General features: G+C 30.5%; 1 protein-coding gene across 15 annotated transcripts in view; it reads right to left on the reverse strand.

Annotated features, from left to right (window-relative positions):
- Window positions 1-12,393, reverse strand: part of LOC105231199 (vascular endothelial growth factor receptor 1) — a 66,492-nt gene that overhangs the window by 18,271 nt on the left and 35,828 nt on the right. For 13 of the 15 annotated variants that reach the window (XM_029552373.2, XM_019992083.3, XM_011212358.4 and 10 more), the window contains exon 2: window positions 5,731-6,044. In XM_029552373.2, the coding sequence (XP_029408233.2) occupies window positions 5,731-5,854 (124 nt within the window). In that variant the 5' untranslated portion in view covers window positions 5,855-6,044. Of the gene's footprint in view, window positions 1-5,730; window positions 6,045-6,427; window positions 6,537-12,393 lie in introns of all 15 variants that reach the window. The other 2 variants (XM_049446436.1, XM_049446435.1) reach the window with 2 other exon arrangements.

Consider the following 12,393-nt stretch of genomic DNA (forward strand, 5'->3'; position numbering starts at 1 on the left):
GAATGTGCTTATAGGAGAGCAAGTAAGGATAATTAGTATTGTTATATATTTGTCAACAGCACTTGTCTATATGCCAAATACGAATGCCCATTTGTTATCACTTTTATCATGGATTGAAAGGGCTCTATGCCTTGCATACTAAATATAAAGAACTACGAGTATAGGTACGCACAATTGTGAGTTGCATGCATATTTGCGCAAGCTAAATTGAATGCCACACGCAATTGCCATTCACGTACATACATATATAATTATAATTGTATGTATATACATAAGTATAAATGCACTTCTTAGCCAAATGCATTTCTGTTACTACAATGTTTTATACTCTGACACATTTTGCATAAGAATATGATAGTTAGATGTAAATGAGCCGAATATTACTGAATGAATATGTCAACACACAATATTGTGTGAAATATTTTATATTACAAAGTGCTTGATGGGTTTGAACCAAGCCATGGGCACAGCTTGTAAAACAAACATACTTTTTCTACATTATTTAGAACGCTGAAACGAAATTTAAACATAAGAAGGGTCAACAATTCTTCAAAAATTTCAGAAACTAACCCTTACTTTCCCCTGACAGTAAAATTTACATATCCTACGCAGCATTTCTTATATTTAACACTACCTTATACTTAGTACTCAATAATAGGTCTCGCCCGAGCTTACTTCTTCCCTACTTGGCTTCAATTCATTTGTGTACTGAAATCATTATCTATTTGTATCGTCTCTTAAGTGTACGAAATACTTGTAAATAAACGTTTTTATTGCTTTTTATTCACTGGAAATGCGTTCAACTCGCACCGATTCAAAATGTTGATTTGGCATTGCTACGTGTTTAAACTCTCAACAGAAGAAGAGAAGAAGTATAATTCGGTGTTTACTTTGTATTTGCACTTCAATGAATGGTTCCAACGATTTGCATTTAAATCACCTATCGACACGTTAAAATTATATATTAAATACGCGTAGCAGAATAAGCGCGAAAGGTTTGGCACAAGCGAACGGCAAATAGAGATTACATAAATATACATATGTACATATGTATGTATACACAGTTAAGTGAATATAAACAAATAGTTATAGAGAAGATGTGCTGAAAATGCATGGAAATTCCTTCTTCGCCTGAAAATGTTAAATTTGACACGTTACTAAATTAAGTCGGACAGTTTTACTCTTGGTACACAGTGCGTATGAGTTATTTATTACAAAATGGATACTCCTATAACTCTACTATATAATGATTTACATATTTTTATTTTTTTCTCTAAAAAATCTTATATTATTTCAACGTTTCTCTGTGATTTTTCTTGGCAATAAATACTGAGTAGCTTCTTGAGGAAAGGAAACCGATTATAGTTTGCTATTAACACTGCTGCGCATGCCCGTAAGTTAGAATTTACAGAAAATCACGATTTCGTTATTTTTGCAAAATATTTAAAATATAATTACTTTCAAGCATATACAGTATTGAATTTCAATAATTTGAAAAATATTTCCATCAGTCACTCGAAGTGAAGTATTTTGTATCGGTTGATTAGTGAGCACTATATAGAGGAAACATCTCTCGGTATAATTATTTAGTATTATAATAATTGTTTTTCTATAAATGCAGCTATTTTTATCAAAACTAATTTATCACTAGCATTACAGCAACTGAATGCTTTTGTATAAGTGTAATATTTTCAGTTAGCTTAACGTTCTAGTTTTAAATTAATAACAGTACAAAGCGTGCCGGACGCGATCTCGCAACACTAGCAATCTATAATACATAATGTATATAACATTTGTGCATACTGCATACATATATACATATGTACATATGTATTAAAAAATATTAATATATATATATTTATGTATATATGTAAATATGACTGCATGCATTGTATTGTATTTGTAAACACAACGTAGTTGTAGCACAATGTCTTTGAACAATGCACTCAAAAACTATTTTTAGATCTAACGTCGCAGACTATATTCGAAAAAACACTAATAATAAAGAAAATGCAAATAAAAAAAATTCAGCAGCTGAGCTGATAATCTTACTGAAATTCAGTGTAGCAGAAAAATCAATTATGAACATTACGCTATACATACAAATTTATGTGATTATAGAAGAAATGAACTTAACCTCACTCTTTAAGCATTTCACTTTATTACTTATGCTAATTATTGCGAATTTTCTTTTCATTTACTATATCTTTATTCTGTAATACTTTATTTAATATTCATATATTTTGTTTAATTTTCAAATATTGCGTAATTGAAAAAGTTTTTTCGTATTTTTAATCAAATTTCAACTTATTTTTTTTATATTTATAATAATAAAGAAATAAACAAATATCTACCATTTTGGTCGACCACTTTTTGCCATTTTTCCGCTAGAGACATTATTCCATCAGTGTAAAACTTTCATCAGTGTCATTCGAAATTTTCTGAACGGTAGCGAGCGAACTATTGTTGTGCTAGACGAACTGACATAGCATCGTCTCCGTAAACTTTATAAATTTCATTTTTTGCGTGGCATTCCCTCCTTTTTTATACAAAAATTTCAAAATATAGCGAATTTCTTCATTATTTTCACTTATTTTTGAACAGCTGTAACTTTTTTTCAACTTCTCCGAATTTATTTTTTTTTGGTTAAATGAAGCTTAAAATCTCACCTCTCCAATACTATAATATTGTATGACACAATGTGATTGCTAGCACTGGGGATATGCGACTGCAACGACATCTAGTATTAACAAAATTCGAAAAGACTTTTTCGACTACCCAATATAAATTTGAAGACAAGATTATTGTTGATATTTTGTTTTAACTAATTAATTATTACTAATTAATTAATTATCCGTCATTAAAGTATAACGATTAAAGCAAAATAATCCCATTAATAGTAAAAAAAAATATTAGCTTGACCTAAAGACCTTAAGTGTATAAAAATATACATAACTAGGAAAGCTCTTAGTTCTGTAAAAATTCATCTTAAAAACTTAACAATAAAAGAAGCAGGACTCTCTCTGATCTAAACTTCTGATATTGCGAAAAATATTGGGATTATTTGACATCATTTCGAAAAAATTTCATCAATTAATATATAAATAAGCGAATGTATTATGTATGTATATATACTTATGTACTTAATGTCAATAAAGGAAATAAAAATTCAGTACACGCTAATAAATATCAACAAACATTTGAGATTTCCCAAGGCTCATAATAATAATAAAAAATGGTTTTAGATTATCGCTACACAAATAAAAAAGTAAACACAAGCAATGAAACATATGTATGCATGTTTGCAAACTATATTACAAACGCGTTCAGGTTGTCGTGTTTTTTAGCGCACACATATGCATGGCTACAAACATAGACAAGTAAGTATTTATATAATTAAAATAGCAAATTTTAATAATTCCAGTAGAGCAAATTACTTTTGATTACTGTGTGCTGTAAGTGGGGATGATAATTATTTTAGGAGTAGAACTTTGACAAATTTATAAAAAAAAACTTAAGAAACAAAATCTGAGAGCTTATCAAAGCGATAATTTATTAATTAAAAAAATGTTAAGTTTCACTCAAGTACATCAAGCAGTGGCTACTTCTAGCCCTATTTTATTCGATTTAAAACTATTTATATTTTCTTTTTTTTCAAAAATCCAAATTAATTAATTATAATAATGGTAGTGATAATAATAATAATAATAATAACAATATAACAAATTATAATTTAAACATAAATATAAGCCCATATTTTTCCAAAACCTCTCAGTTTTCAATACAATGTCTTAGTTGCGTTGCTATTTTCATGACCACCGCTGTACATACGAGTACATGTACTCATATTTACATATATGCAAATTCATTAGTTATATGTATGCTCTTATCTAAGTGTTCTCCTGTGAAATATGGAATACATACATATATAAACAATGGCATGTAATGTATGCATGTTAGTTTGTATGTAAGTAATTGCTGATAGTCTTCCAAAGTCTTGTTCTAGTACTCATAAACAATTGCGGCGAGCTTAGTTTACTTAAAGGGTTTAATTGGTATATTAAAGCAGAAAATGTAATTTACGAGATAATTATTTATTGTGTATGCCTACATACATACATATATTATAGGCGATAACAACATGTCAATACAGTAGAATCAAAGCTACTGTTTGTACTTTAAGTATTGAAATTAATTACATGAGACATATTTACATACAAGCATGCAAGCGTAATTCTATCAACCTCAGCGACATTTCCTTCAGTATAACATAAATTAATTGGTGCCAAATATTTTTGGGAATTGCATTTGGCGCCTTATTTTGGACAGCAAAGACTGAGATTATAGGAAATAGTCTTACACATTTAATCTATGTACATACATACATATGTTGTATTCAAAGGAAAAAGTGAAGAAAATATTTTTTATATAGAGAACTACTTTGACTGTAGAATAAACCCCTTCAAAATGGTTTTCACTGATCCTTTCGATATTCCCACGATGCCAGTAAGATCTCTGGTTGTTAATCATCGATTTCTAAATATCATTAGTTAATGTTGAAGGCCCGAATATTTTGTGGAATTTGATTCCGCATACAAAATTTAATTAAGTTTCTTTGTTAAATAATTTCGCTCAATGTAAAAATTGACCAGTGCACTTTATGTACGTCAGAAAGACAAGTGTAAGCTAAATACTAATGATTATTTTGATGTTATATTTAGCACAGATTTTACTGACTGTTTATTTTATTTAAATTAGAAAGTCTTACTATTTTTTGCCCACTAATATTTTTGTCATATACCACTGCATATTAGTGATGAGCGATATTTCACTACCGGTGATTTTTTCACTGTGATTGAAAAATCGCAAATCGCAACTGCGATCACTTTTTATAAATAGCAGTTCGCTTCTATGAACTGCGATAGCGATCGCAGTTCGAAACCTGTGATTTACGATAGCAGTTCGAACCTGTGAATTACGATCACAATAGCAAATAGCAGAAAAGTAACAACTTTCTTCAGGGTATTGTATATATCGTATATGCTATTTTTCGTCATAGCGGTTTGAAGTTTTGAGTGTAACGTTCTTATATAAAGCATTTTGTGATGAAAACAAGAATTGTAACTAATTAATTTCAGAAAAAATGATGGAATAAAAAAATTACGGGTTTTTAATATTTTCCCAAAGATTAGGAAACTCGCGTTAATTATTTGGTCTTAAATTATCAACCACACTAATGGTAATTCCTTCTAAGAAATGTGTGAAACCATCATACCAACATACAAATGAACTATGCAATACGCTCTAAGTGTCAGGTAGCCGAACCGCTCCAATATTTGCGAAAATGTAGTGAAAAGAAAGGCGGAAAACCTACGTAAGTGGTAAGTGGAACAGACCCGGACTTTTATTCGGCCAAACAGTGTCAAATTGGCAGAATCTGCCGCTACAGCAACAACAACGTCGTTTGAACGTCGACTTAGTTGAGATCGCAATATAAATATATAATCACATTTATTTAAAAAGAGCAATCTCTGATATCACAGTGATTTAAAAATCGCAATATCTCTCATCTCTACTGCATATGTACTTTTAGCAAGCCTTCAACTTATTTACCTCAAGCTATTCTGATTCTTCGCCAAAAGTTAATATTTGTTAATATATAGTAACATATTTTTAAACAATTCTGTTTATATGCAGCGTAGGCATTTATTTATTTAAACTAGTACTCACCGGCTTGAACTCCCCACAATGTGGTTAAGGGTAGCAGTAGTAATGCCGAAAATATGCCCGTTTTAGTCAAACCGCTGCTCCTCCGAAGGTTTGTGTGTCTTATCGACGTGTGTGGAAGTCTCATCTTGATATTGATGTGTTGAAGTATTTGTACAATTCATTTAAAACTAAAACTTGTTTGTAAACAAATATGTTTGTTTTTTTTTTTTATTTTTGCTGCGTCAATTTTTCACTTTTGATCTCTTAACACATTATTAATGTTTTACTATACATCTTAACATCTGTAGTTGTATAAAACAATTCCGGAAAGAGATCTGCAATTAATTTGAAATTTCATTTATGTATATTTTTAATTAATGCCTTTTTTAAAGCTTAAGTGTGAGTAATTTTACTTTCTATTACACATTTTTTTATTATCTCGACACTAAAGCGCAAAATTTCTAAAATTATGAACAAGCATTTGCAGATATTTATTTCTAATGCACTTTGAATCACTATTTCACTTTAAATAATTAGTAATTTCTTATTTGTGCGAATGTTGCGCATCTTAATCGCCTCGCACTGTACGCGGTCAAGTGTTTTTAACGACTACTCATGTTGTTGATATGTATTTGTTTTCAATCAAATTTTGTAAACAACAAAAATGAGCAGTAAAAAAATTATAATTTTTATCACAGCATTTTATGCTCATACGAACATTGTCGTCCATAATTATGTGTACGTCTTACGAGACTCTATGCTGAAACTGTTTTGTCGTATTTGCTACTGTTTTCCACTGCATGAAGTTATCGTTAGTCGCTTTGTATCTGAAATTATAAGAAGAGAAGGAAAAGGTTATTTTATTTAGTTGCATATAATCAGCTCGTTTAGTATAAGTACCAAAGATATGAAACAATATATAAGTAAGAAAGCGGCAAAAGTTTTATACCGATGCCACACTTTTTCAATGCTAAATTAACTTAAAACATTAAATTTTTCAATAAAATATAATAAGTCATTACTAAATTATTTCATAATTTATAAAATTCTGGTCTTTTTCGGACTAATACATTGCCCGTCCAGAAGTTATATGATATTTCTTTCTAATTAGTTTGAGGTCTCACTAACTACAGCATTTCATAAACAACCATTGGATAAAAACAATCGATTGTACCGAAACTATAATACTCTTCACAAATAAAAACGTTTCGTGGTTGCAACTGAACAATATATTCGGACACTGTAGCGTAAAATGTCAAAATTTCATGAAGATATCCTATAGTGGTTCCGACAAATGAACAGCATCTCGGGGAGAAAAGGACTGGTGCAAAATTTCAGATCGATATTTAGGACTACTTCACGTATGTATGTATATGCGGAACATGGCTAGTCGACTCAATTATATACATATTTATGTATATACTTTATAGGATCTTCGGTGTTTCTTTCATGGGTATTACAAAACTTCGTGTCAAACTTAGTATACGGACATGGTTAGTCACCTCATTTATATACAAGTACCTAGGAAAGTGTAGGTCACTTGATTTTTGAGCGGCTTTGGCGTGGTTCTTTTAGTTTCGGCTCTTTTTTTTCCTCTCCATTCCGATGATTGTTGAATTGTTTGCATGTCAAACTCATAAACCCGTGTCTCGTCGGCTGTTGTAATGATCTCTGCATAGAGAGGGATCGGAAGGTGAGTTCGAAATTTGCTCTTTTTGCAAAAAATTCAGCTTCATCAGGTCGAGTTGAGCAAAAACGCATTTTATACCCAAAATATCCACCAAAATCATTCGAACGGACTAGCAAGAGTGGTCAAGCGTTCTTGTCATCTCTCTAATCATTAATATTTTCATTAGTTGAAGAGGTCGAAGGTAAACTTTTGGTAAAACTGAATCACCGTAAACGAAATTGTTAGAAATAATAAAGTTGGATTACAAAATTTCAGATCTCACTCATATTTGGCATAGTATAAATATTTTACCCGGGAATTTAAATTACAATTTCTTTTCACTGATACAATGTATATACTTTATAGGATCTCCGACGTTTCCTACTGGGTGTTACAAAACTTCGCGGCAAATTTAATATACCCTGTTCAGGGTATAAAAATTAATATGCACTGTGCATCATGTTGAGAGTATAACAACAAACTTGTTATCTACAAGTACATTTATTATTTATAAAGTAAAGCTTATAATGTAACGTAAAAATGCTTCTGAGAATATGGTGATAAGAAAGCATTCTGAATATACTCGTACAAGTTGTTTTGCGAGTATTCCCAATGACGAGAGGGTCTCATATTATTCCAATTGGTGCGCCAGGAAATTCTCCAACGCAGTTGAAAATCTGTGCATTTCTTTGCCGAAAGCTTGCAAATGTTTGCGACATTTTTAGGTTGGGTTTTTTGAGCGGATAATCTGCTTCGAAACACATATGAGCCTTATTGTGTGTGACAATAAATAATAAATTCAAATTACACCCATCACTTTCATATGTCTAGTATGTACAATATGATTTGCATTGCTTCACTTCTATGGAATGTCGAATCAATTTTTCAGGGTATTAAAAACGATTAAAAAATTCACAATATTAATTCAGAACATGGTGCGGTAACCATTTGAATATACATATATGTATGTATGTCAAAAATAAAGTATAGCTGGTATATGTATGTATGTAAGAGCATAGCCATATGTAAATAATACATATAAATAAATGCGTACACGCGTCTCAAATTAAGCTTCGAATTAAGTAGCCTCTATTGTGTCAAATATGAAAAGCAGACTTTGCTATTATTTATGGATATTGTTATTCATGCCCATAGTAACATATATAGAACGGAAGTCTCGAGTTTTTGGTGCAGACATATTTAGAAAAGAATGCAATTGAGGAAATTCTACAAGATTTAAGTAATACAGTGGCGCTCGTATACACACACATGCATATGTATGTATTCCTTATTATACTTATTTATAGAAAATAATCATTAGTAATTGGGTTGATTTCTAATAATAGATTTCAGTAATTTATACTGAAGCATGTACAGCTTGTATTTCCATACATATTGAGTAGTCGAAAAAGTATTTTCGTATTTTGTCAGTAGATGCCGTTGCAGTCGTATATCTTCAGTGTTACCAATCACATTGTGTCATACCATATAATGTTGGAAAGCTGAGATTTCAAGATACATTTAACCAAAAAAAGTTGAAAAAAAGTTACAGGTATTCAAAAATGTGTGAAAATAATGAAGAAATTCGATACGTTTCAAAATTTTTGTATAAAAAAGGGAAGAATGCCACGCAAGCCACCAATGAAATTTGTGAAGTTTACGCAGACGATGCTGTATCAGTTCGTGTACCACAACAATGGTTCTCACGCTTCTGTTCCAAAAATTTTGATGAGAAAGATGCACCTCACTCTGGTCAACCTATCGCTGAAAAAGTCGATGAAATTATGGAAAAATTGACCAGGACCGTCACATAAGCAGCCATGACATCGCTAAGGAATTTAAAATTCAACATCAAACGGTTTTGAAAAAGGCTGACTACAAAAAGAGCTCGATGTTTGTCTGCGATTCTTCGCTGAAACGAATACTAGGAACTAACATTTGCCGGCAAAGGTACCACTGAAAATCATGCCGTATTTAAGTTAAAATTTAAATTTCTATTTAAAAACCCAACCTTAAATTAAATACATATATTTGTAAATAATATGTTTGTGTGTTTTCAGCATATCTATAAAATGTTTATTTTTTATGTATTTTTTCAAGAAACTACGAGATTACATCGAAAGCTTTATTTCCGCTTTTAGCATGAAAACTTGCTACAAAAATCTTAAAATTCGATAATATTCTGAAAATTTGCAATTTATTATAAAATCTTGCATATATCATAAAAGGGTTTGACTTGACATTAAAAAAAATCTCGCAAACTTGTTGAGAAAACCGCAACTCGGAAATGTGACATTGCAAAGCATTCAAATATAAATAAATACATTTATATTCTATTTATCTGAATGCTTTGCGGTACAGCAAAAACTTCATTTATGAAACCAGTGCCATTGAGGTCCGACCATCAATGAAGGCATATACCAAGAAAATCATCAATAAAATGTTCTTAACCGCAAAGGATAATGTGCAAATTTGATATGTGGGAGTAAAGGTTGAAAAACCAACTTGAAGTATACAAGTTGAAAGTAGCATATACTCTAATTGTTCCTGTACATTTGTATGTACAGTGTATATGTACCTATTTAGGTACGATGAGGCTAGTTGGTAGTTGTAGTTGCTAGATATCAAATCATTTGGGTGCAATAAAAACAACTTTGCATACCAGCACATACAAATATACACCTGTAATGAAGAATTTGTATATACATACATATTTATACTCGCATGCCTTTGGATTTGCGAGAAAAAAGTAAATTTAGCGTTTAAGGCCATACTCTTGTTTTCTCTGTATACACTCCCATACATCCATTTCTAAACATTTTGAAGCACACCGCATAACTAAAGAGATAAGAACTTTAATAATTTAATTAATATAATAAAAAACGTCATTTGTGTACATACCTTATGTACATACTATGTATATATAGTATATATAGTACAAACATGAGAAACAACAAAAGAGCAAATGGATAAAAGCTTAACATTCTATTTGCAAGCGGTAGTGGCGCACCTTAATAGTAGTATAACAACAAAAAAAGGATGAAATGAAAAATTTTCTACAAACAATGAAACGTACTTTTTGCTGTTATAAGCTTTAGTTCACATTTAAATGTACAGAAGCAATTTAACCTGCAAAAATGTTTGCAAATCTCTTTGGAACTTTTCCCACCTTTCCGGTAGTTTGTGTGATTCTCTAGCAGTAGCTAAAGCCAACAGACTATGCCAATGCTCTCACTGATTATGTAAATTCGGAGAGAATAATAATAATGTCATAAATGGATTGATTCACATCAATAATTCCCTAAGCCCCTATTTACCTACCATAATTGAAAGATTTTCGAACATCCGTTTGATTTTATATCGTAAATGTCAGCAATAATGGAAGTTATCTTAATAACATTGAGAGAGCAAACTTTTCGAATAACGGTCCATCTTTTAAGTTAAATATAATATGAATATAAAGAAAACATATTTGTTTACAAATATTATTTAATATTTCTTTAAAAAATTTCACTGGATTCCGGAAAAAATTAAAATAAGGTGTAAACTCATAAATAATGATTCCAATTTTCTAAAATTTGTACACTTTTTTCAAGAGCTACAGAGTTATTGGTATCGCACTTCCATATACTCTAATAACAGTCAACGAATATTAACACTGAGGGTTAATTTTAGCAATATGACTAAATTACTTTTCTTTCATAAATGATTTATGGTGTTGAAATTGATTCTCTTAGCATTGATTTCAATACAAAACAAAAAGCAAATGTAGAAAAAGCTATACTCAATTAAATTTGATAAGATTGAAAATCTTAAAAAAAATGTTTGATTCAAATATTAGTCATTTCCTTTTAACTGTAAACCGTGATCTCTCACCGGTTTCCAAGTGCACTTTCATTAAACTTATTTGAAATCGACTCAGATAACACCATATGTACATACAAAAAAAGTCCAATATACACAATATACATAAATATTTAATAGATATACTTGTATACACATAACTGAAGAACGCGTGTGGACGAGTGTTTTTATCTGTTTACTCGGATATAATATAAGATAAGCATTTATAGGTTAGGAGCCAACAATTGTCAAAATATCCCAAGAATTTGTGCCATTTATTAATTGAGCCATAGTATAAAATTATAAAAAAATTATAGGATTAATTTATTGGAAAAATATTTACATTAAAAAACTGTGAATGTGTGCGTATCAATGAGTAATAGCTGCAATGAAAGTGTGAAAAAGAACTGGCGGTTCGTGCTTATTTATGTGATGTCCATATTTGTATATTGAAATGGGTCAAGAGCATATGAAACATTTTTGCTGTGATTAATATTTTACTTTCAACGAGAATTGTGGGAAAAAGCGTGATTTCTTAATAATAAAAAAAATCCAAAAAAGTAAATAAATACAAAATTCTTCAAATTTGTAAAATTTTCTTAAGATTTTCTTTCCTTTTACGCTAATTTTACAAAACGTTTACAATCTCAATCACATTTCTTATAAATATTTGGACTGAAGAGCTATACACAGGAAGTTTGGCTGATGCACGAAAATTTCCGAAATCATGTCACCATTGAAAGAAATTATTATCGATTCTCAGGAATAATCTCTGAATGAAAAGAGAGAAGTCTGGAACGTAAACACTGGTGCCGCTTAATTTAAAACGTTTCATCTTTACAAAAATATTTTTAATTCTTCGAAATTCAAATATATTTTAAGCTATTCGAAACACTGTAGTACGCACGCTCATTACATTTGTTAAACTGCGTTCATATTTTTTTTCTTTATGCAAGTGAGCAGTCCAGAAATAAATAACTTGAGAGCGTGTACTTTTGTGCTACAGCAAATTACTGCTTCAGAATGTTGCCACTGCAATTACATCGACAGGAATTTGCGTCAATCTTGCTAAATATAAGATACAATCTCACATCACTCAAAGCTGTAGAGATGTTGATGGCATAAAGAAAAACAAGGAATAATAACATGATGGAAACACAAAACAACGAAGG

This window comes from Bactrocera dorsalis, chromosome 1 (assembly GCF_023373825.1).
Source record: "Bactrocera dorsalis isolate Fly_Bdor chromosome 1, ASM2337382v1, whole genome shotgun sequence".
NCBI lineage: Eukaryota > Metazoa > Arthropoda > Insecta > Diptera > Tephritidae > Bactrocera > Bactrocera dorsalis.